The following is a 26,500-nucleotide window of genomic DNA, read 5'->3' as shown; positions in this document are numbered from 1 at the left end:
CAAGGCTATGGTATTCCCAGTTTCATTGTATGGCTCTGAAAGTTGGACCATAAGGAAGGCCGAGCGGCAAAGAATTGAGGCTTTTGAACTCTGGTGCTGGAGAAGACTCTTGCGAGTCCCTTGGACTGCAAGGCGAACAAACCTGTCAGTCCTAGAGATCAGCCCTGCCTGCTCCTTAAAAGGCCAGATCCTGAAGATGAAACTCAACTACTTTGGCCACCTCATGAGAAAGAAGGACTCCCAGGAGAAGAGCCTAATGCTGGGAGCGATTGAGGGCAAAAGAAGAAGGGGACGACAGAGAATGAGGTGGCTGGATGGAGTCACTGAAGTAGTAGGTGCAAACTTAAATGGACTCCGGGGAATGGTAGAGGACAGGAAGGCCTGGAGGATCATTGTTCATTGTCCATGGGGTCGCGATGGGTCAGACATGACTTTGCACCTAATTAACAACAACCACCATGTTCTTTGTTGACCTGGTTTCCTTTTACCACTGACCAGTCGTAGCAGGTCAACTGCTCTGTGCATTGAGTTGGATCAGACAATATGGATGAAGTAAGTGAGCCCGAGTTTTGTGATTTCGCCTTCCAATGATATGTCAGGCTTTAGGGATGGCATTTCCTTTTGTGTGATTTTGCTGTCTGTGGAATCTGCAGAAGCCTTCTTCGGTAGCAAGGTTCAAACGAATCAGCTCTCCTGTCCCATTTCTTCATCACCTGACTCTCACAGCCATAAATGGCAACTGGAATTACAACAGATAAGACTAATCTATATTTAGCCTCTTGTGGCGCAGAGTGGTAAGCGGCAGAAATGCTGTCTGAAGCTGTCTGCCCATGAGGCTGGGAGTTCGATCCCAGTAGCCGGCTCAAGGTTGACTCAGCCTTCCATCCTTCTGAGCTTGCTGGGGGGTAAACAGTAATGACTGGGGAAGGCACTGGCAAACCACCCCGTATTGAGTCTGCCATGAAAACGCTGGAGGGCGTCACTCCAAGGGCGTCAGACATGACTCGCTGCTTGCACAGGGGATACCTTTACCTTTATACTTAGTACTCCGGTTGATGCTCTGGCTTTTCCTTGCTCGTTCAAGCTTATCATTGCTGAGCAAACCAGAGAAATTCCACATTTCACATCCATACTGCATTCACTGCTACGATGCCACCCACACAAAGGCATTCATACCTTAAGGGTTTGGTGGATTCCCCAGATGCCCCCAGACTACACTTCCCATGAACCCCTGCCCGCAACCTGTAACGTCTCCCGGCCTGCTGCCGCTGCCGGGGTCTCCTGGGAACTGTAGTCCGCAGTCATCTGGGGCGTCACCTGTGGGCCTCCTAACGTCTCCATCCCTTCAGGCGGCCGCTCCTCCTCCCCCCCCTCCACTTCCCGGCCGCGGTGATTGGTCGGCGTGGCCTGCCCCGCTCCCTGCCGGGCCCCTCAGCCGCGCGCGTCATCCCGGATTCCCGCCAGCCGAGCGGCGCTTCTCCTCCGCCACCTGGCCCCCTCCTCGCCCGCTCCCCCCTCACCGCCGCGTGCGTCAATCAGCCAAGCCGCCCTCGGATTGGCCGGCCGGGGGCGCTCCTCCTCCGCCTCGGGCCGCCCCCCCCCCCGCTCCGCGCCCGTTCCCCGCTCGGCCTCTCAGCCATTTTAAACCGGCCGGCGCGGGAGGAGGAGAGGGCGGAGGAGGCGTTTCGAGCGGACGGGGCCCGGGAGCGGCGCGGCGCGGCGGTGAGCGGCCTGTGGGGCGGGAGGCGAGGGGGATACTGAGGCGGGGGAGCGAGGACCGACCCCCCCCCCCACACACACACACGCACACACCGGTCGGTCGTTTTCTCGCGCTATAGTACACGTGTGAATGCGGGCTGCCCCTTCCCCGACGTTTACGTGCACGTGTGAATGCGGGCTGTCCCTTCCGTGGTTGTGCGCACGTGGGAATGTGGGCTTCCTCTGCCACGGATGTTCGCGTGCACGGGGCCAGCGGCGGCCTCGGGGCACTTGTTTTGCCTCCCTCCGAGCCTACCTAGCAGGGTTCTTGTGTTTGGGTCAGGCAACCCTGTACGCCTCCTCCTTTGGAGGAAGGGCATGGCATAAAGGACTCAGGCAGAGGGAGGGAGGGTGGAATTGAGGCGGCAAGGAAAGGTGTGCGTTTGGGCAGAGGGGCATGGGTGGGAGACCTGGGCTTAGGGCCGTGCATGCTTAGGTGGCACCCAGCCACGTGTCCATGTTGACCATACAGTTTTCTCCTTGAGGATGAAGCTGAGAAACCGTTCTCCCTCTGGGAGGGATGGGCTGTTGTCAGGACGCACTGGTGACGCACAGTCCTCAAGGGTCTGGCTTCCTGGCCTTTCCACTCGGATGCCTAGGAAGGGTCATGTCCCCCTGGCTTGGCCTTTTTTGATCAGTCTGCAGTCAAAGTGTTTTTGTATGCTATGTGGACAAGAAAGGGTTCCTTTGGGGACCCTGATTCCATAACTGCTCTGTTCCTTTCCTCAGTGCACCCCCACCCACCCCCCATTTAGGAACTACTACCTTCATCACAGGTAGATGCAAATCATCTTAACATTTTTGTGAAACTTCGCTGTCTGATTGGATCCCCCACCCTCATGAAATCCCCCACCCCTTTTTTGGTGGCACCAGCTTTTCTTAGAATTACATAGTTCAACAAAATTGGGAGTCCCTGGTCTGCCGTTGTTATAACTAAACCTAAATCAACATATTCTTTATTATTATAGATTGGGAGCAATGAGATAAATAAACTAATTTAGCTTACTATGCAAAGGCCTCATTCCATTTCTGACCTCAGTCATATTGAGAAACAGTTTGATAATTAATATTCTTTTTCCCACTAAGGGTAACAATGCAGCAGTGTATTTCCATTTCCTGAAAACTACTGATCTTGGGAATCCAGCAAAGCCCTTTCTAAAGTTACATGTTGGCAGACTTGCCAGAAAGAAAAGATTAAAGAACTAAATAAGATATAAGGATTGGTGCAAGGTTCCCATTGACATTCCCAATAAGCAGGTGTGTAGATACACTGTTAGACACCTGGTTTTGACATCTGGAAGGGAAAAGGTAGAGAGAAACGAATGATTCTAAGAAAGGCCGTCAGCTGAGAATGGAACAGCCATCTGGAATGAAATGCACGTGAATGAAACTGAGATGAAATGATTAGAAAAAGAGGAATAGGCTGCCTGAGGAGGTGGTGAGCTCCCCCTTACCGGCAGTCTTCAAGCAAAGGTTGGATACACACTTTTCTTGGATGCTTTAGGATGCTTTGGGCTGATCCTGCGTACAGCAGGGGGTTGGACTAGATGGCCTGTATGGCCCCTTCCAACCCTGTGATTCTGTGAAAAGAAACCAGTGTTGCCTCACAATTAATTTGTGTTATGGCTAAAGGTAAAGGTATCCCCCTGTGCAAGCACCGGGTCATGTCTGACCCTTGGGGTGACGCCCTCTAGCGTTTTCATGGCAGACTCAATACGGGGTTGGTTTGCCAGAGCCTTCCCCAGTCATTACTGTTTACCCCCCAGCAAGCTGGGTACTCATTTTACCGATCTTGGGAGGATGGAAGGCTGAGTCAACCTTGAGCCGGCTGCTGGGATTGAACTCCCAGCCTCATGGGCAGAGCTTCAGACTGCATTTCTGCTGCCTTACCACTCTGCACCACAAGAGGCTCTGTCTTATGGCTAGAGTGGACTTATATCCTTTCTTGAGAGAGCTAATGTGGTATAGTGGCTAGAATCATTGGGCTAGCATCTGGGAGACCCATGCTTGAATTCCGACTCTGTCATGGAAGCTCACTAGATGACCTTTAGCCAGTCACAAACTCTCCTCCTAACCTCTTGCAGGGTTGTTGTCAAGATTAAATAGAGGCAGGGAGAATGATATAAGCTGATTTGGGTCCCCACTGGGGAGAAAGGCAGGGTACAAATTAAGTAAATATCGGCATCCGACCGAGCCACTGTGATCTGCGTAACAGACTAGACTTCTATAATTGGCTCTACACAGGGCTGCCCTTAAAGCTGATCCCGAAACTCCATCTGGTCCAGAACACAACACCACGAGTCCTTGCTCACATCTCACCCATGCTCTCCCAGATGCACTGGCTCCAGCTTGGAGACCGGATCAGGTTCAAGGTTTTTCTGCTAGCTTTCAAAGCTTTTTAACGGTCTAGAACCCCTGTATTTATGGGACCAACTCTTCTGCTATGCTTCCCAAAGTCTATAAAAATAAAGTTCAAAGAAAATGCGTAGGTTGACCCCAACAACAACAACAAGCCTTTAATAGCATATAAAAGTACAATATAAGAAGGGAAAGTGCAAAAGGATCTACTGCTAGGTAGGTTGACCCCATGCCTGCCTATGTGGACCGATGCCTCAAAGGAGAGGTAGTGTGGGTAGTTTCAAGGTGACCTCAAACCATCTTGGTGCCCTTGAGATAAATATGTAGAAGCATATAGGGCCTACTGTGACTGCAAGAGACATTTATAGTCCAGATTTATAGACCAGATATGACTTTCCACAATTGGGTATGTGTTGAAGTGTAATTGTAACTCTGTGGGAAATGGACTTTGCCTTGGAAGGCTTTTGGCATTTTGCCTTCTCTTGTGCCTCAGGTGCTGGATGAAGGATGCAAAGCAGGTGCTTTTATTACAGCAAATACGCAGTCCTTACCCCCCCCCCCATCTCCCTGCTCTCTTTTCCCCCACCTTGGTGACATTCAATGTCACCTGAATACATTCCCAGATCTTTAGACTTTGTCCTCTTAGAGGAAACTGTACCGTTATCTGTGATGTATTTTAAATAGTTACCTGGCGATTTACCAGCAGCCCTCTGAGCTAGGAAGACAAACCAGTCTTCTTGCACCTCTCTGAGCTGATGCTGGCCTTTGTCCAGCCAAAGCATCTTCTTCCCCACGGCTGAATGGGAAGCAAGCTGTTCTTTGTGGCCACTGGCTCGAATCGGCAGCATCTTTCTGGATTCTGGCCAGATGACTCCCTCTGGTCCTTGGTGCTCAAGCGGCGTAATCTTCTTCCTCTCACGCCCCCTTCCTTAGACGCAGCTCAGGAGGCTGGGCTCCGAATGTGGCCTGATGCTGATGTAACAAGGAGGGGAAAAAATCTCAGGGAGATGTGATTCACTGCTTAGCAGCATCCAAGGTTGCATATTCTACAGGGCATGTCATGATAAGAGTGGTTGCCAAGGCAAAGCTGCCCCTTCTGAGGTAAGAGATAAGTCAGCAGTTATCCTATAAAAATATTTGTGTATGCAGGTTATTATTATTATTTTTTTAATGATTAAAACGAAAGCATTTTCTACTTAGTATACAAATTGTGCTCATGATGACAGTCATTAACCATTTTGTAGATCTAGCAGCAGTTAGCTGAAGGATGTAGAGAATCAAATAGTTGAGTATTAAATGTTTGGAATCTTACATTGAAGAATCATAAGACATTTATTTTGGCTCCGTTTCTGATTTTTTAAAGATTGTCTTTGAAGAAATATCCCCACAAAATGTGTAATGTTAGTTTAGCAGGTGAACATGAAACCAGTTGTTACTGCTTGATATAGAGATTACTGCAGGTTATTAAACCAGTTGTCTTTTTATTAATTGGTGTTATGTAACTTCAGCCTGAATTTCACTTCTTTTAGGTAACAAACACACCCAGTTCTTTTTTTTTTACTTCCATTCATGAAAAATATGGTTTGTGACTAGAGTAAGTAAAGAATTGTATAAGATATTTAATTTTTTCCCCTTCCCTTGGAATTTAATTGGTGAATTATATATTGTGTGATTCCATGCTAAATCAATAACTTTTCTCTGGCTAAAGTTGTATATGAGAAAAACAAATAAACATTTCTGTAATCTTTGTAAATTTGTTGCTTCAGATAGACATATATGTGCATACTGGTAAACATACTTAGTTTTGCACATTTTGTACAACTTTTTGTGTTGAATTAGACTAGGTGAAGAAATGCAGTTTTCAGAATAATCCTAATTTGGTTAAATGATGGCATCAGTGCATTAAACACTGTCTCATTTAGATTTCCCCAAATCTGGGAAGACCACTGCTTAACTAAAAATCTCTATACTTCACAGTATTTCTTGTTGTAATAGAATTACTTAAATGAATGGAAATGTTTGGGATATGAGTACACTTTCTGTTGAATTATTCAAATAAAATATTAAAACGTGCTCAGCAGGGAACATGCCAGGATATAACATTTTTAGAGCTGTGTGCTAAAAGACTAACATGTTTCTCTAACTTTCCATTGCATATTTAGTTGTTTATATCTCAGGATTTTGTTTCCAGTTTGGCTGGCTTCATGGAAAGGAAATTTGAGCATCGTCAGTTCCTACAAGAGTACAGGGTTAACAATAGCTCTGTGGTGCTCTTGTTTTTAGTAGAGGTGGATGCTTCTTACTACTTTGTAACTTTGCAGACATTTTACTTCCTAGAAGGCCTGCCTTGACTAACTAATACTTCTGCTTTTCTCAGGGACAGGCTACTTGTCCTCGAATCAAACATGTGAACTCCAAAACATTATCTCTTCCCTAATTTTGTTTCGCGTCCTTGACATTAGGAGTTCTGGACAACAAAGGTCCATGTGTTTGGCAGAGAGATTCTGTTTACATTAAGCAAGTTAAACAGCATTCTGCTATACGCTTGCTTGGGGAATGACAGGGACCATTATTCTTTGAGCAAGCTTGTAGCAGAATGTGCATTGTCTATGCTCGGAAGTTGTGCGTAACAAGTGCATTTTACAAATTCTGGACTAACAGCCATCCTACGTCTTCTAGGCCTCATTTAGCACAAGGGCCTCCCAGTGATAAAGCTTTTTGATGTGGAAACATATGCTGGTGCGGCCCCTCAGGCGGAAGTCAACCGACATGATGTATGTAGTCCCACCTCCAAGGACCGTGGCAGTAGATGGAGAACACTGGTGGCCTCGAAGAACAAGTGGCAGCGGCGGCTGGCGAGGCTCCGAGCTGAGCCCCATTCATCGCGCTGCTGCTGTCTGTCCTCCGAGGCTGCGCCACCCTCAGGAGAGGATGAGTAGTACCAGTGAATGGCACTCGGCTCCCGGCCTTGCTATCCACTGCCGCCACTTGTCCTCTGAGGCCACCCCCATCCTAAGGAGAGTGCAGGCAGCCTTGAAGAGCAAGCAGCAGTGGCGAACGGGGCTCGGCTCTGAGCCTCACCAGCCACCACGGCCACGTCCTTCAAGCCCACCCGTGCCTTCAGGAGAGTGTGGGCAGCCTTGGAAACAAGCAGCAGCTCAGAGCTGAACCCTGTTGGCTGCACTGCTGCCCCCGCATGCCCTCTAAGACTGCCCGCACCCTCAGGAGAGCGGTGGCAGCATCGGAGGATGAGCAGTAGTAGAGAACCGGGCTCGGCTCTGGGCCTTGCCTTCTACCACTGCTGCTTGTCCTCCAAGGCCACTCCTACCCTCAGGAGAGTGTGGGCAGCCTTGAAGAGTGAGTGGCGGCAGCTAGCGAGCCTCAGAGCCCAGCCATCGCTGCCTGCCCTCCGGGCCTGCCCCTATCCTCGGGAGAGCGTGGACAGCTGGAGGAGGCAGCAGCAGAGGCCGTGTGGTGGCCGGGAGCTGGCATCCGGACTCGCCAGCCGTTGCTCCTGCCATTTCCACATAATGGTCGAGAATCTGGTTGCTGGCACTTCTTAAAAAATAAAAATAGACTTCTTGCAGTGTTTAATGCAGGGGTAGGCAAACTGCGGCCCTCCAGATGTCCGTGGACTACAGTTCCCATGAGCCCCTGCCAGCAGGGGCTCATGGAAATTGTAGTCCATGGACATCTGGAGGGCCGCAGTTTTGACTACCTCTGGTCCAGACAATTGATTGTTATGCCAACTTCTATGCTAGTTGCATTCGATAACTTCTACATTTCCTTTTTACATATTTTCAGGCAAGTCACAGCACTGATAAAACTGTTCTGACCGGGCAGTGATATCAGGGCTCTCTCAGCCTCACCCACCCCACAGGGTGTCTGTTGTGGGGAGAGGAATGGGAAGGCGACTGTAAGCCGCTTTGAGCCTCCTTCGGGTAGGGAAAAGCGGCATATAAGAACCAACTCTTCTTCTTCTTCTTCTTCATGTACCTTTACTCAGAAGGAAATCTCACTGGCCCGGACTTGGATGGCCCTAGCTAGCTTAGTCTTGTCAGATCTTGGAAACTAAGTAGGATTGGCCCTGGTAGGTGCCTGGATGCTAACCCCCAAGTAAGTGCAGAGGCAAAGGTAAACCACCACTGTTACTCACTTGCCTTGAAACCCCATGAAGTGTTGCCATAAATTGTCTGCAACCTGATGGCTCTTCCTACCTCCACCACCCCCAAATCCCACTGAATTCATTAGGAGTTGACATAGGAGCTCTAGGCCAATGCTAGCCCTTGATGACATCAAAATGGGCCCCTCCTTGTCCCCCCCCCCATCCGAATCCTGAGGAAATAAGTGAATTCTGAATCATTTGGGCCCCAGGTTCTTTGGAGGTAGTGGCAGATTTCTGGCTCTGGTTGAAGCCAGTTGCGGTTCTTTGGGGTCACAGACCACCAACAAGTTGGAATTTGCTGAGCAGAGTGATCTTTGGGGGGGGGGTATACTCAGAGATATGGTCCCTCAGATACATAGAACCTGGACCATGTAAGGCTTTAGACCAACACCTTAAACCTCATTTGGAACTTGACTAGCAGCTCTCCATGGAGTCCTGGTGAGGACCTTGAACCACTGCATTTTGGGCCAGCTGTAATTTCTGGATGAAGGTTAAGGGTAGACCCATGTAGAGCGAGTCGCAGTGATAGCATGCTCTGTTTTACAAGTGTTAAGGATAAGAAACTATCATGCTGAATTTGATTAGTCATTTATAAATACACTCCCAGGAGGTACAGGACACTCATACATTTATAGCAAGATACAACAAAGTATTCAAGTCTGAACGTGTAGAAATGAAGTATGTAGTTGTTTGCCCGTCATCAGAAGCTCCCATCATTGCGATCCTTGTGGATCAAATTGTTCCCTTGAGACTGCTTGATCACTAGAAGAAATTGCCTAATGGTGGCCCTCATGAGAGCAGCAAGGCAAGTTATGCATTTTGTAAAAACATATAATATGATAAAACATAACTGACAGTGTTACAAAATAGTAAACACTTTCTTTTGTCAATTGGGACTACAGTTTTTTGCACACATATGTACATATTTGAGTTTTCTTTCATGCCATTAAAGCTCATCTATCTTCCACGTCCTTTCAGTTAAGTTTCATTCGGACGACCGTGATGTGTGTGAAATTTAATCATTTAGCCACTTCTTATACCAGGTGATTCAGTCTGTTTGCCCTGGCTGCCTGAGGGGTCCTCTGATCAACACTCATATTGTCGTGACTAACCTGTTGCCTGCCTCTATGGGCTTGTGAGTCATGAAGAAGAGAAGATACGTGAAGTTTGTTTTGCTTTAACCCATGGAGCAACTAACAAAATATCAGACACACCATAACCGCTCATCTATTCTAAACAATACATCAGCGCAATTTAAGAAAGAATTTGAAACAAAGAATAAAGACCGTAATTTTGTAACACATCTGATTTCTAGTATTAGGGCATCACATTCAGAGAGAGGGCCTGCTAAAAAGGGTTGACATTACCAGATTCTGAAAGGTATGCCAGTTAGTGAGGCATGAGACTCTCGGTGTGGCAGCAGGGCTTTTTGATCCTGGTTGCCATTTGTTATTTTTTTATGATAGTGGTGGTTATCATAAGACATACATATGAAAGCATTCTCATGTTTAGGCTTTATAACGACCTGCACGATACCTGTCTAAAAACCAGAACCAGAGCTATTCTTTGACGGCTGGTGTGCTATTTTCCTTATGGTTTAATATTAGTGTAGTTTCTGTGTTCTTCCCATGTAAAGTAGTTATCTGATATCAAGATTACTAGGGTACATCCCCACTTTCCTGGAGCGGGTGCAGCCTATAGAAGGAGTACAGTAATGACCGGCTACCATTAATAAAGGTAAAGGTATCCCCTGTGCAAGCACCGAGTGATGTCTAACCCTTGGGGTGATGCCCTCTAGCGTTTCCATGGCAGACTCAATACGGGGTGGTTTGCCAGTGCCTTCCCCAATCATTGCCATTTACCCCCCAGCAAGCTGGGTACTCATTTTACCAACCTCGGAAGGATGGAAGGCTGAGTCAACCTTGAGCTGGCTGCTGGGATCGAACTCCCAGCCTCATGGGCAGAGCTTTCAGACTGCATGTCTGCTGCCTTACCACTCTGCGCCACAAGAGGCTCTACCATTAATTAAGCAACAATAAATAAGAACAATTGATTTTTATACCCTGCTTTTCACTACCCGAAGGAGGCTCAAAGCGGTTTACAATTCCCTTCCCTTCCTCTCCCCACCACAGGCACCCTGTGAAGTAAGCGGGACTGAGAGAGTTCTGAAAATTGTGAGTAGCCCAACTGGCAACATGTAGAGGAGCGGGGAATCATAACCAGTTCTCTAGATTCTAGGCTGTCACTGTTAACCACTACACCAAGCTGGCTCTCTCATCCCAAATTGCAAACTTGTTTGGGTAGATTCCATTAAGGGCAGGCTGTCTGCCTATTCCGAAGCACACCAGGCATCCTAAATAAAGTTATACCCTTCTAAAGCCATCACAATCATAGAACTTAGAATGGGATAACTGCCATTAAAATACCTATTTTATATGGATGGATTAGTTTATTGGCAGTCATTGAGCCTATTGTATTCAGAAACTCTTATTTAAGTTCTGCAAAAGAGGTAATAAGTACAAGCAATTTTATGAAGAGCAAAAGTCCCGGGGTTCTAATTCCCAGGCATTGTTGATTTGAAATATATGGTGATCATATCGTATTAGTCTGTGGGAATGCAGTTTAGAGCCCTACAGCTAAAGTTTCAGGGAGCCTTGTAAATAAGACTGCAAAAATTATTAGCCCATAAAATTGTTACTAGTCTTCCTGCATACAGAATCATCTCGTTTGCCTGCTGGTAGTGCCACAAAATTGGTTATCTGTCTCCAGCTCTGCTATTAGCAGAGTACATGTTTCATGGAATGTCTTGGGTTTTCCCTCTGAGGGGGCGAGGCCATCCTCTGGGTGATTTCCACTGTTCCGTCCTCATCCCTCCCTCCTCATTATTTCTGAGCAAAGCAGTACAAAAATGAAAGAAGATAAAGTATATAGCTGGGTCTGACATAGCTGTCATAGTTTTCCAGTTGTTTGACTAATTCTGACTGTGTTGAAAGGTTAACAGTTAGTTGTAGGTTAATAGTTAAGTTGTAGAAGCTGTTGGAGTTCCCGAGGAGCTTGGGTGACTCCCACTGGATGCTAACAGGAAGGGAAAATTTGAATAAGTCCTGCCTCCCTGATGGAATGGTGGAAATCATCCAGAGCAGGGGTAGTCAAACTGCGGCCCTCCAGATGTCCATGGACTACAATTCCCAGAAGCCCCTGCCAGCGAATGCTGGCAGGGGCTTCTGGGAATTGTAGTCCATGGACATCTGGAGGGCCGCAGTTTGACTACCCCTGATCCAGAGGATGTCCTCGTTTTTTTTTCCCCTCAGAGAAGGACTGTTCACAGTGAGTATCTAATCTTCTTTACCCCATTTCTCTTAGTTATTTAAAATCTTAGTTTAAATCTTAGTTATTGCATCTTTGCTAAACAAAATATACATGCAAGATGAAACAAAATTCAGAAAGACACTCTGACGGAGTATGATCATACCAGATTGACTCCATAACAGGTTCCGAAGGGGAAATCAAGCTTTCATGCCCACTTCCGTTCAGGCATTCAGAGGTTAAATTCTGTAGAGATCAGTGGCCAGCAGGTAGATGGAGTGAAGGAACTAATTGTATTCACGGATAAGTGGTTTGGTTTGTGATGAGAGCAGACCTGGGGATGCATATTCCCTCCTTTCTCCTCTTGTGTAGACTACTGTGCTCAAGAGCTTCCTGGCATGGGAAGTTTTCAAACTAACCACAGTGTATTGTGAAATCCAAATGTGCGCTCTTTTTAAACCCACAACTAATTATTCGGCATGTTGATTTAATCCTGCTGTAGAATCCAGGTTTGTGAACAGAAAACGATTCACCATTTGCTAAAGCATACAGATTCAGGCATCATTGCACACCAGTTGTATTGAAGGCTTCTTGCTCTTTAATCTCGGGGTGTTGTGCAAGAAGAAGGGAGATGGTGAGCCCAAGAAATTCAGGCTTGCTCATGTTATAAGATTGTGGTGTCTGAAGACAGCCTGTGCTTCTGGGTTGTATGTACTTATGATTCTTACCTTAGAACTAGCTGTTAACATTTAAGAATACTTCATCCTTCAATTGTATTTACCTTGTCCTTTTCTAGAATTCACATATTTGCTCTTCGCTAAATAAATAATTTGAGCAAGCTGGAAAGGCAGAATAAGTGAATACTGGGCCCACAGGTTGAACAATACCCTCTTACTATGTCATTGGTTTTGCTTATGCGGATGCCCAGCATTGGACTCTTGTTGACGTCTTCCAACACTGCAGCTTCCTCTGTCTTGACACGAAAATTAAATTCCATCACTTCCTGAAGAGTCAAGTCAAAGACGGAAACAATTCAGGAGTTCAGAGCACAAATGAAAATCAGTTCACTTGAAGTGATCGTGCAAGTTGAACCACAGTTGGTGGTACCAAAAAAAAAATCGAAAAGGAAAATAAACTTTTAAATGCCCAGGAGAGTCCTCTAGTTTCATATCAGTCTACAAAGGGAGACTTCCCCCTATCCCTACCTTCAATATTCCCAGGATTTTGAAATTGTAAGCTACATGCTTCGCATTCTATACTATTTAAATTAACTACTATTCATAGTAGTTAACTACGATCCATAGTTAAATGCCCTATCACTCCTGAGTAGGGATGGGCCACAAAACAAAAACAAAACCCCACGGAAATAGCCCCGGTTGTGATTCATGAACCGGGGTTTGTGCAAGCCACTCGCATGATCCACTAACGGCCCCACTACCTGATTTCTGAGTTGGTGGTTTATGGTAAGAGCCCTTGCGTCTGCCTTGTCCCCATTGGCACTCGGCTGAGCAGGCACGCTGGTGCACTGAGTCCTTTTCAGGAACTGGAGTGGAGTTTACTTCTGCAACCCTGAAAACACCAATAAGTGGCTTTCCAGACCTGAGAGGCCACCAATCAAACCTCCCATTCTGCTCTATGGGAGCAGAGCCCTGAAAGCAGCATTTCCCCCTTGGGTGCCTCATTGCAGCCAGAATCAAGAATGGGGAGGTGCACCAAGCACCTAGGAAAGGAAGGCTCGTGCCAGCTGAGATCAGAGTTGGGAGGGGGACATGACACCCCCACTCATATCCTGAAGGCAGCATCTTTTCCAGGGAGCTAGACACCTGTGCCATCCAGGATCAGGGATGGGAGGGAGACATGCCCCCTTTCCCACTCAGATACTGAAGAAATCTTTTCCCCCTGGGCACCTAGTGTGCAGGAGAGGAAGGCTTGCACCATCCGGGATCAGAGTGGGGAGGGGGACAGGCCCCTTTTCCCACTCAGATACTGAAGGCAGCTTCTTTTCCATGGCTTGTTGCAGTTTGGCTCCAAGGGGAGGGATTCTCCCCCATACAAGCTCAGAACAGGGGGACACCTACTGCTCCCAGGTGCCTTGCATTTTCTGAGAGCAGAAGCCTCTTGGGTCAGGTGTGAGTGGGGAAAGGGACTTGAGTTCCCTCCACTCAGACTGCGGAGACAGGTTCTGCTCCTGGAAACCGTTCTTGGGGGCCATTTTGCTTTCTCTCACTTTTAAGCGGGGAGAAGTGAAACAGATCAGCCCAAGCCAAACCAGTGCATTTCAGTGGGTTGGATCAGTGGTCCCCAACCTTTTTATCACCGGGGAACACTCAACACCTTTTACTGAGGCCCGGTGGGGGGGGTAGTTTACTCCTCTACTCTCAACCACTGCCCTAGCGCTCTCTGATCGCTATGGTAATGTTTAAACATCCCTTCAAAATAAGATACAGACATGCCACAACAATGAAGTGTGTTGTAAAGGGCTGGGGGGGGGGGAGAGAAGGCGTCCTTCGGGGCCCACCTCCAATTAGTCGAAGGACCACATGTGGTCCGTGGCCCACAGGTTGGGGATCGCTAGATTGGATTGTTTAATTCTGGAACACCTTGAACTGAACTGGAATTTTCTGGTCCCTGCCCATCCCTACTCCTAAAACCAGACTTCTCTCATTATTCAGTCACGATAATCTGTGTCTATTTGTGTAGAGTTTGTAAATGATTAATATTAAAATTTTATGTCTCCCCAGCAATGCTGATGTGTGATCTTCGTGTGACCTTTTGATCACAAGCATTGGGTTTCAAAAACCAGTGTAAAAATAATTGTTTTTTCTTAGAGGCTCAGCACCAGCAACAGACTGCTCCATGGTATATTACTTGGGAGGCTATTTCCCTTGTGCTTATGGAACTTGATACATAATCCTTTGGGTCTTGGCCATCTTTAAAAAGGAAGGCCTACAAATATTGTGGATCACTTGTTCAATCCTGAGAACACTTTTCTGGGAGTAAGTCCTATTAAATGAACTTGAGTAAGATTCAGAGTAGACCTGTTGATATGAAATAGATCAGGGGTGGCCAAACTGCAGTTCTCCCGATGTCCATGGACTACAATTCCATGGCAGGGGCTTATACAAACGGTAGTCTATGGACATCGGGAGAAGCACAGTTTGGCCTTGCCCGGAATAAACTGTGTTAAATGGTGATCTGGAGTGTTTCAGCTGTGCTGCTGGTCTGGGATCCCCATTTTCCCATTTCATCCTGTGTATTGCGGTTACTTGGCTGCCACGGTTGCGGGATTATAAACATGTTTTATGTTTTCTTAGCAGCTGGTTTATGACCTTTCTTAGTCAGAAAGGTTATTATGGGGCACCATTGAGTGTGTTTTTCCTACAGGAAGTACACTGCTGCTGAATAAGTGTCATGTTAACTTCATTGTATAATCTCTTGCAACTAAAATTGCTGTGAGCTGTAATACCATATGTCTTTTTTTGCAGAAAGCCTGCAACGGAACTCTTTGTACCAGTGCTACTAATTTTGCTATTTTATCGTTGCAAACAGAGCTGATAATCTGCGATCTCATTTTTCTATATGTACTAACTACAAGTACTCAACTTTATCTTGATCATTTCCCAGCAATAATGGTATCAAAATACATCAATGGTTACCCACAAAAAAGTGTCCTTATTTCCCACTCCCCGGACAAGCACTTCCTAAATGTTAAAGTGCTTAGATTTGGGGTTGTTCTTAAACAGGATGGGGGATAGTCAGTGCATGCATATGCATAATCAGGCATGATTGTGGGCCGTTGGCCGGGAGCAAATCTGAGTTCTCTTGCACTTATGGCTCAGGCTTTTCAGGCCAAGCTCTCAAGGTCCAGCAACTGAAGCAGCTTGGAAGACTGTCTCCCAACTTATCAGAGACATAACCCAAGAAAGGAGCTTAATGTCTCTATTGAAATGAGAACTGCCTGATCCAGAGGTGAGAGGGTGAGGTATCTGAAGAGTGTATAAAGTGTATAAAGGAAAAGTATATTACTTTCCCTTTTCTGAGTAATCAGTTTACAAGATCTCTACTCCTATGTGCTCAGAAAGTTCCAATCTATTTGTGTTGCTGGCAGAGGAGATCACTGCTGAATATAGCTCAAAGGTTCATATTACTTCTATAATAATATTCCGATATAAAAGCCAGGGCATTCTAGTCCTTGACCTGAATGAATAAAATAAGGATAATGACAGCATTCCTGTACACATCAATTTTAAGTTCTAACTTACCACGCAACTTAGCAAGCACTGCATAAAATCAAAATACAAATAGTCCAAGACTGGAAATAAACCATAGGGCTAGAGAGAGGTTATTATGGAGGGAAGGTGGTGTTGGAAGAAGAGGTAATGGTTCTGCTGTCACCCTGTCTCAGCATGACATTCACAGTCCCTTTTATGTATTTTGTAATTTGACTACTGGTCTAGTACTTTAATAATAAAGAATTGACTTGATTTGACAACTAATCAATATGTTAAAAAGTACCAGACCAATCCCTGAGGTACCCTGCTACTCACCTCCCTCCAGTCTGATGAAACACCTTTAAAAAGAAGAAACGTACAGTCCCACTGGGGCCCTTTCCGTTCCCATCCCCTCCAGGCCCATCACGGGTTATTTTGGGGTGGGTGGGTGAATTGATATTTCACCTGATTTATCACCTGATAAATATTTAACAATTAAAAAAAATATTTAAAAATAACTCCCACCCACTCAGGAAACCCTTCCAGGATTGTTAAGAAACCCCAAGGTTTCATGAAACCCTGGTTGAGAAAGGCTGGAGTAGAGGACATGCATATTTGTGCACAAATAGCCTACTGATGCCCAGTAAGTAGTCTGATCAGCAGTAATTCTTAGAGACCTTGATTTTCAAACTTTGCAAGTTACAAACTTGAGGACTACTTGTACACCATGAGCTATGTTGCTCAGAAGTGATTAAAATACATGTATGCCTTTTTATTGTTGACTCTGTGGATTCCTAAACCCAAGAAGGCTTTGGACAAAGTCCAGTGTCTGTGGATGAGGAGATAGGCATATCTACATAGGTTGCTTCCTCAAACAACCTTTCATCCTGTTATCCCACTCTTAAGTTGCATTGATTGTAAAAATAATGTTGACTGAAGGATCCTGAATGGAGATTTTTGGGAGCTCACTGCCACAATTTCAGTAAAAACAGATAGTTGTTATTAATTAAGAGGCTATAGCCCACATGATTTGCTTGATGCAGGAGGATGAGATGAGTTGGCCGGTCAGCAGCACTGCTATTTACAGCTCTTTTAAAACTTGCATCAATAACTTTAAAAATCCTGTTAGGTAGAAGAAACTTGAGATAGTTTGCTCATTTCTTTAAAATTCTTCCCTAATGTTTTTTGTTCTCTTTGGTCAATTATGCACAGCTCCAGGGCAGACAGGTTCCCCTGTGCTGCATGGTGACACTATCCCACCCTCGTGTCCTTTTTCTGTTTTTGTTTTGAGTTCCAGATTTTTCAGACGTATGGAGAAATCATCCCTGTCCCTAACTCTTTTTCACCGACTTAATCCACACTCTTTTTGGAATTAGATATATTAATATTGACTTGCTAGTGCACTGCTCCCCTTCAAGGATCGCTGCCTTGTTGTGGCAAGGGGGCTTGCGTAGCTCAGTGAAGCTATGAGCTATGCCATGCAGGGCCACCCAAGACGGACAGGTCATAGCTGAGAGCTCTGACAAAAGGTGATCCACTGGAGAAGGAAATGGCAAACCACTCCAGTATCTTTGCCATAAAAATCCAATGGACAAGTTCAAAAGGCAAAATGATAATTCAGATGAGCATCAGGTATACTACTGTGGGCAACAATCTCTCAGAAGAAATGGAGTAACTGTCATAATCAATAAAAGAGTAGGAAAAGCAGTCTTGGGATACAATCCCCAAAATGACAGAATGATCTCAGTTTGATTCCAAACCAAACCATTCAGCATCACAGTAATCCAGGTCTATGCCCCAACCACTGCTGCTGAAGAGGATGGAGTTGACCAGGTCTATGAAACCCTACAACACTTTCTTGAAGCAATGCCCAAAAATGATGTGCTTATCATCATGGGGGATTGGAATGCTAAAGTAGGAAGCCAAAAGATAACCGGGATAATAGGCAAGTTTGGCCTTGGAGTACAAAATGAAGCAGGGCACAGACTGGTAGAATTTTGTCAAGAGAATACAATGGTCATAGCAAACACTCTTTTCCAACAACCCAAGAGACTACTCTACACATGGACAACACCAGACAGTCAACACAGAAATCAGATTGACTATGTGCTCTGCAGCCAAAGATGGATAAGTTCTATACAGTCAGTAAAAGCATGACCAGGAGCCGATTGTGGTTCCGGGGAATGGACTCCCGGGAACAGTAGAGGACAGGAAGGCCTGGAGGATCATTGTCCATGGGGTCGTGATGGGTCGGACACGACTTCGCACATAATAACAACAATGCTTAGCTCCTTTCCTTTCTTAGCTCCTTTCCTTTACATACACTGGACAGCCTGTTTCTTAGGCACTTGTGGGGGGGGATTGGGTTTTGTTTAAAACTTCATGATAACTTGTCATTTAACTGAGTTGGTTTTCCTTGGATTTGGAATTAAAATCTGCCAACAAGTATCTTTTGTATGTGCAATTTACATCCATGTAAGTTAATTTGAGCTTGCATTATGGATAACCCACCTGATAATTTAGTCTAAAATCAAGTGCAATTGGGCTTTATTTGGAGCTACATATAAACACCTTTTAAAATACAATTTTTGAATGTCTTAATAGCAGTGGAATATCCGAAGTATTGGTGGATTTTGTTTAAAAATGTAGCTGCTATTCCGTGTGTTCACTGATACATTTTGATAGAAATATTTGTGCTTTTGCAGAAAAATACAGAGCCATTGCAGAATTTGGGGGAATTTTAAAGACTAATGTATTGTGGCGTAAGCTTTCATGAGTCAGTATGTGCTTCGTCAGATGTGCACCCAGAATATACAGTTCAGCCTTTCAGGAACATTGGCATTACGATAACTGCTCTGAATCATTTCCTCAAATGAGGTTGTAGCAAGCCCCAAAACGTTTTTCCAAAGTAACCTTTGTGTATGTAAGCCTTTGCTTTTGCTTTACAAGTTGTCTCATGCATGCACACACTTGCAACAAGAACTGGAAAGACTGTATTTAATGAGTTATTGGGCTTTGTGTGTGTATATAGTTTAACTAGGGTGGACAGACATGAGCTTTCACTAATGCCTTTAACACTTTCAGGCCTTCTAAGCCTATGGAATTGTCTGAGTAGTTATTCAAAGCTGTATGCAAATAATATCATATTAACAAATCTTTCCAGATAGTTAAATGGCCTTGCCGACACAATACAAATTATTTTGTTGTGAAAATAAGTTTTATAATATTGAACAAAAAGCAGTTTAATTAACTGTGAATATCAAAACCCAGAAAGCCAGCACTAGTTTCTTAACAGACACTATTCTATGAGTATTATAATGTTTGTTGGGGGTTCCCCCCTCCCCTTGCACATCCATTAAAAAAAAAAGCTATTTTGTAATATAATCTTGCCTTCTGTATATTCCGTGTGGACTGTTTAAAAATTAATGATACTGCAACATGAGGGCCTTTGTGTTGTCCTAGCAATCATGACCTAGTTTAGATTTTATTGCAAGTATCTAGTTGCTCGAAAAGATGAGAGGACTATTGGATTCTTTTTCAGAAAGCTCTAGAAAAACCAAAGCCAAACTGTGCTGTAAGAAAAAAAATACTTTTTATTAGCAATTGCTATTTGTATTGTTGTAACTGTTGAGTCATATGTTTACTGTACAGTATGGAAAAATGAATGAGCCTCTTGTGGCGCAGAGTGGTAAGGCAGCTGTCTGAAAGCTTTGCCCATGAGGTTGGGAGTTCGATCCCAGCAGCCGGCTCAAGGTTGACTCAGCCTTCCATCCTTCCGAGGTCGGTAAAATGAGTACCCAGCTTGCTGGGGGGTAAACGGTAATGACTGGGGAAGGCACTGGCAAACCACCCCGCATTGAGTCTGCCATGAAAACGCTAGAGGGCGTCACCCCAAGGGTCAGACATGACTCGGTGCTTGCACAGGGGATACCTTTACCTTATGGAAAAATGGAATAAGTTCATTGACCATGTTGTATCCAGTAGTACATAAACAAATTTATTATTAGCTTTTGAGAACTTTACCCTTAATGTGATTGTTTCCCCCACAAACTGAATGAATGACAGTCAGCTGGAATCCTGATGGTTTTGGATGGATAAAATAAATTGCCTGAGCTGGACAAAATCCCAGTGTGAATACTGAAAATGGATTTACCCATGATCAGCTAGTAGCCGTGGCTATTCAACAATTCACGGTGGAAACCTGTATAAATTCATCTGTGTCAAGTTTCTTCTCTCACATACTCGTTTTCTTTCTCACATGCATGCACTCATCTGTGGCCATGCACACATGCTCACGTACCACACCATAGCCATGACTGTCCCAGTGCTTTATATAGTGGCAGATTTAAAAAAACAAACAAACACCTGGAGTAATTGGAACATATAGTTGACCTAGTTTGAACCAGATGAGATCATGACCATCTAATAGTTACCTTAGACCTTTTATCTTGTTCTCCCCCTCCCCAAATATTAAATTGATCACAGAATGAACTGCATTGCAGAAAAGCATCTAAAAAATTTCCCAGAAAAAAACTGCTACATGTTTATTTGATTAACTACCACATGCTCTAAAACGGGTAGTCAACCTGTGGTCCTCCAGATGTCCATGGACTACAATTCCCATGAGCCCCTGCCAGCATTTGCTGGCAGGGGCTCATGGGAATTGTAGTCCATGGTCATCTGGAGGACCACAGGTTGACTACCCCTGCTCTAAAAGGTCAGAGCCAGGTACAACAGGGGACCCGCCTCAGTTTATGCAATAACATCTAGCATACCCCACCTTTGGGGGTGGACGGCTGCAGGGATTGGGGGGGGGGGGAGAATTATACCGCCAATCTTGTCTTATCTTCATTGATCTTTGTTTTGTTGTTTATTATGGGATGGGGCTTTATCATGTTTTTATGGGGGGGTTATATTGTACCTTGCCACGAGTCCCTGGAGAGTGGAGGGCTAAAAATTGAATGAATGAATTTCAATGCAGGCTTTGACTTCAGTACATAGGTCTTTAGGAGATACTTAGGCCCAGTTCTTTAATTTGAATGAATTCATTTTCAAAAAGTAAATGTCACTACTATCTCAGCCTTGCAATATTTAGAGCATCATGTTCAATCCATGAAAATTCCAGGCTCTATCCAAAAAAGTGACCCCTGCAGATACTGTAGTCACCCAACTAGCCTATGCAGCTAAGAAAGCTCATGGCCATCCGGAGGTGACAAGGATATATCTTTAAGGATACAAGAAACAGATGTTTTGAAGTGGGAGGGATCATTATCCCCGGTATGAGGATAAGGGTACAGCCTTGCGCTGGATACACTCCTTCCTCCAAAATTGGACACAGAGGGTTGCTCCGGGAGAGAAATTATCGGGCCCTTGTGGGGTCCCACAGGGCTCGGTGCTTTCTCCCACATTATTCAACATCTTTATGCGCCCTCTGGCTCAACTGGTGTGGAGTTATGGGCTGGGTTGCCATCAGTATGCTGATGACACTCAGCTCTTTCTCCTCATGGACGGCCGCCCAGACTCTCCCCCGGAACCATTCACCAGATGTTTGTATGACTCCGGCTGTTCTTACTGTGTATTTTTTTAATGGTGGATAGGTGTGCTTTTTCTTTTCTTGGAACGTATGCCTGGATTGTTTCAGATGTTGCAGGGGTAGTCAATGCAGGGGTAGTCAAACTGCGGCCTCCAGATGTCCATGGACTACAATTCCCATGAGCCCCTGCCAGTAAATGCATGGACATCTGGAGGGCCGCAGTTTGACTACCCCTGGAATGTATACACAGTTGTAGTTGATATAATCAGAACTCTTGTCAGTTGGGTGATGACTGTTTCTAAACTGGGTCATTTTCTCCAGTCCTCCCCCCAATTCTTCAGAACACACCTTGTTCTTGTCTCCTTTACTGCTCAGCAGTTATGGGATCGCAGTAAGAAACAGCAGAACTTGAGCGTTTTCTCCCTACCCTTCCCCTCCTCCCTATTTTACTGGCTTCTTGGAATCTGTCGTTTTAAATCATACGCTGCTGCCAGGTTGTCAAACCATGCTATATTGCTCAATCCACGGATTAGTAATGGCAGAGGTAACAAGAGGTAATTAGTATAGTAAGGAATAATTATTTTGCACTTTCCCAAAACTCCATCCAGCCACCTCATTCTTTGTCGTCCCCTTCTTCTTCTGCCCTCAATCACTCCCAGCATCAGGCTCTTCTCCAGGGAGTCCTTCCTTCTCACGAGGTGGCCAAAGTATTTGAGTTTCATCTTCAGGATCTGGCCTTCTAAGGAGCAGGCAGGGCTGATCTCCTCTAGGACTGACCAGTTTGTTCGCCTTGCAGTCCAAGGGACTCGCAAGAGTCTTCTCCAGCACCAGAGTTCAATAGTAGAACATTAGAAATTACAGCTAGCTTTTAAATGTCTTTCTATGCAGATTCCACAGATCCATTTCTTCTGCTCTGGGAGAATGTTGTATTTTATAGCCCTAGGAAGAAGAAGCATTGTGATTGTATTTTGGCTGCATGGCTGCTTTGCTGTTGTGCTTTATATTCAGAATAGTTGTTTAGCACATACAAGTTTAACTATAACTTATTTAGGGTTCTTAAATGTTTTAACATTTCGGTGCTTAGGTACAGATGATGCTGTTAAGGGAGCTGACTGGATATCTCAGCATTTTAAATCTCATTTAAAAGCAAGGAGGGCTGGAGCCTGGGGGGGGAGCCCAACTCTCCATATCTCCGCCTTCTCCTAAGATTTGGGAAGGGGGGATGAGAGGGGGGACAGATAACTTGTTGAGCAACATGACCTCCCCTTACATTTTAAAATTACAGTTCTGTTGCTCTAGGAAATTTCTTCATGTTGTTTGTCTCTCTTTAAAAAACAAAACCTGCAGAGGAATATGCCTTTTATGATCTTACATAGTTGGGCAATTGTCTGACAGAGGCTCAGTTTTAAATCAATTTTTTTTTAATCCTAGATCCATAGACCGTCCGTGTTCCCCATTTGGATTGAAGTAATTCAGAAGACAACCTCGTAATTTCTTTGGGAAACACTGTAAGTCATAGCTGACCGAGATTTCGTTGTTTTGATACTTGCAATCAGCATTTGACCAAGTTGTTTGTTCCAAGATGTGAAACATGTCTTGGTTTAAACACTGTGTACTAGTGAATCACATCAATGGGCCGGATCCTCTGATTCCACCCTATTAATGGTTGCACTTTCTCCCACAACAAGGAGCCTTTCCTATTTTGCAATCTTCTTCTTGCCACAGAGGAGAGCTCCTTGCACAAAGGGAAAATACTGTCATTAGCAAAACTGTTCTATAAACCCAGCTGTGTTTCTAAAACATGTACATACTGCTGTGAAATACTAACTGGAAGCACATAAAAGACATATGCTGTTTTAAAGTCATGGCTTTAACATTGATGACATAATGTAGCATTCCAAGCCTATTAATATGAAAGCTCTGAAGCATTAATAATATAACAATAAAATTTTATTTATAGCCCACCCTTCTTCAAGGGCCTAGGGAGGGTAACATTAATTAACTGAAACTTACATAGTAGGTAGCTCAGGTGTTGAAATAAAAAGCAGAGTTTAATGTATGTAGAAGTTTCTCACTCCCAATTTCACATAGAGTTGTTGTGAGGTTAAAAGGGAGGCAAGGCAAATTATATAAGCCACTTTGGGTCCCTGTTGGAGAGAAAGGCATGTTACAAATATAAATTAAATAAAAACATACCCACAGGCGCACTTTTATGATGCCAGGAACGTGGCTTAACTGATACAGAGGCAACAAAAGCCTTTTACTGTAGCACTGCCCACTCACAGTATGTGAGTTATTTAGTTTTGAGCTTCTGGAAATAGGGAAGGAAATTATATCAATATCCTTTCCATTTTAATTGTCAAGAAGGTTAAGTAATTTGTGGGTAGTCCAATGGTAGTAAATTCTCAGGGTCCAGTTCTGCTGCCAACCTTAATATGGAATAGCTGTCTACACTTTTAAGCAATCTGTCTATCAGAAATTAGAGATTTCACTTAATTCATTCTGAATAGATAGGGCAGAGTTAACCCTTTGGGGAGCTATCAGTTTGCTCCTGCCAATCTCAGAGACCTTACTACAGCTTGTCCATGAACATGTACGGATGAACCTAAAATGGGGAGGCTTCTCCTTCTCCTTCAGCCAAAGCTACTTTAGAAAGAAATGTTTTGAACAGGTAAAATTGTGTGGAAAAAGGAGCCCCTTATCTTTCCCCCTCTTGTTTGCTGCAGCACTCTGTGCCATCTGCACAGTTTCAAATGTGTATTTTGGGTGCATTATCAAGGTGCGGGGGAGTAGAAAATGCTGCTGAATCAACAGGCATGGCAGGAACCACTGCCTCTTTGGTATTAAATCCTCCCCTCCCCACTTTCTGAAGCAACTTTTCCTGATGAAAATGAGGTCTTGGGTGTTCAGTTGACCTTATTAGTGTGTGATGTGCATGGGGCTGTTTACTGTTACATTGCATGCCTTTGAGCTTTTGCAGACACTGAGAAGTGTCCTTCTAGATCTGCTGATCTGTGATGTAATATTTCATCAGTGTGCTTCACTGGTGATTTAACTGTAGTATTAACACTTCTGTGTTCTGTGTGCATGCTTCATCCACCGGAGTGCTGAATTAACTGGAACAAAAATATGAAAACAGCAAAGGAGAGATTAATACCATTTACTTTTTAAAAGTTGGGACTTGGATTCTTAGCCTTTTGCCTATAGCAGTTCCAGGGGATTTATCACAAGCAGGCTTCTGAGCTATTAACAGTTAACGTTTAACAAATGGGATACGTTGAAACTGTAGCTGAGAAAGAGATGCATCTTTAAATGAATATAACAGAATGTGTTGGGCCCTGATCTACCAAGCAGAGTTGCTGTGCAGCTTCCATCCATCTCCCCAGGTCTTGTGGGAGAATCGTGTGCAAGCACCACTGAAATGAGCATTAAATGATTTACTGCACTGTTTGATAGCCAGTGCCAGTTCTTTTTGTGTTGTGCACCCCTAGAAAATCCTATTAAAGCTTGGAGGCCGCATCTCCCATGGTTAGTCCTGCTCAAGGCCCATTCCAGAATGTTTCACCAGACTGAACAAGAGACGTTCTCTCCAATTAGAAAGCTTTGGAGTGTGTATTTGGACTGGTTTTCCGTAAGGTCAAACACCTCTGTTTTGTTCTTGAGTAATCTGGAGGTTGTGGGTCGGCTCCAACAACCTCTTTCTCTGGATGACCTATCCAAGGCGAGAGTTAATGGGAGGCATACTGTTGGGTCCATCTCCATGTTTCCATCAACAGTGATGTGATCTTAGGAGCATTTTGCAATAATTATTTCAGCAGTGCAGTATTTGGCCCCGCCACAGCATCAGGAGTAAGCGTCTCCTGTAAACAGTGGCTTCTGAAAGTCGTAAACAGCTGCACTGGTAAATCTTTCCTCCCTAGCACAAATATTTAAGGAAAAGGCTGTGGCCTTTTGACCACAATGATGCAATGCTGTTATTGCTAAACTAGATTAAAAGTTCTAAGGGGCAGAGAACTCCCCAGAGGCTTTAAAACATTTGGCTTTTGACAAGAGACTTGGATCTTGAAGTAAATATTTGTTCAATTTTGTTCTTTAAAAATGGCTGCACATAAACATAGTGCATTAGATTGGTGCCCTTCACTCTCCAGTGTAGCTGCATTTTGAAATGAATGCAATGAACAACTGAAACTAATGAACTGTTACTAATTCCCCCCCTTCTTTTTGATTACTGGTGATCTTCAGCTACCGATTAATCTATTGCTGCTGATGGCTTCCAAATGTTTCTAACCTTCCAGTGATTACGCTAAAGTTGAGCCACCTAAACCTTCATTCTGCTTTTTTTTTGTGCTGCTGCTGCTGCTGCTTCCATTCTTGCCTTCTGAAAATTAAGATACTTGGAATCCTCAAGAGACAGGAGTCAGATAACAGACTTGAAAAGAAAAGGGAAACTATTCATTATGAACCTTAATCTAGAGCTACACGCCATTATCTTGCTCCCCGTGTACTTATTAATATCTCTGTACAGTGCTCTTGTATTCATACCATGGTATTTTCTTACCAACGTCAAGAAGAAAAAAGCTATGGCCAAGCGCTTAAAAGCTAAGCCCGTCTCGGACAACCCTGGAAGCCCATACCGAGCCATTTCCCATCTTGAGACACTAGCCACTATAGACTTTCCTGGAGCAGACACTTTGGACAAATTGTTTGACCATGCTGTCGCAAAGTTTGGGAGAAAGGATTGTCTCGGAACAAGGGAGCTCCTGAGTGAAGAGAATGAAATGCAGCCCAATGGAAAAGTATTTAAAAAGGTAAGCATTTATCATTTTTAATACAGTCATCTTAAGACATTCGGGAGAGATGAGAATATCTCTTGGGCGTCTGACTTCCAGAGGAGCACTAATGAAAGGATCGCTGAAATATATGTACAAGTAATAGTTAATTTCTTGTTTTGGAAGTATTCTTTTTCCCAATGGCAGCATTTAAACGTGAATTTTAGACACATTGTCTGTGGCTGCTATTTTGTCGTATAGGCACAATAAAGTTTTAATCAGACATTGCATCAGGTATTTAAAATATACACTATGTATGTTAGTTGTCTATTGGTTGCATTGTTTATCGTCATGTACATTTGGAATTTGATAGCCATCTTCAAGTATTTAAAAGCTGCCA

General features: G+C 44.4%; 1 protein-coding gene across 14 annotated transcripts in view; it reads left to right on the top strand.

Annotated features, from left to right (window-relative positions):
- Nucleotides 1–1,597: 1,597 nt before the first annotated feature.
- Nucleotides 1,598–26,500, top strand: part of ACSL4 (acyl-CoA synthetase long chain family member 4) — a 48,586-nt gene continuing 23,683 nt past the window's right edge. Inside the window, exons 1-3 of one of the 14 annotated variants that reach the window (XM_077309404.1) lie at nucleotides 1,598–1,722; nucleotides 22,763–22,839; nucleotides 25,903–26,139. In XM_077309404.1, the coding sequence (XP_077165519.1) occupies nucleotides 25,912–26,139 (228 nt within the window). In that variant the 5' untranslated portion in view covers nucleotides 1,598–1,722; nucleotides 22,763–22,839; nucleotides 25,903–25,911. Of the gene's footprint in view, nucleotides 1,723–4,950; nucleotides 5,218–10,436; nucleotides 10,456–22,762; nucleotides 22,840–25,721; nucleotides 26,140–26,500 lie in introns of those variants that run through there. The other 13 variants (XM_077309401.1, XM_077309402.1, XM_077309396.1 and 10 more) reach the window with 13 other exon arrangements.

This window comes from Paroedura picta, chromosome 13 (assembly GCF_049243985.1).
Source record: "Paroedura picta isolate Pp20150507F chromosome 13, Ppicta_v3.0, whole genome shotgun sequence".
NCBI classification, from domain to species: domain Eukaryota; kingdom Metazoa; phylum Chordata; class Lepidosauria; order Squamata; family Gekkonidae; genus Paroedura; species Paroedura picta.
Note: the sequence above shows the minus strand (reverse complement) of the source record. Positions and strands in the feature narration are given on the sequence as shown.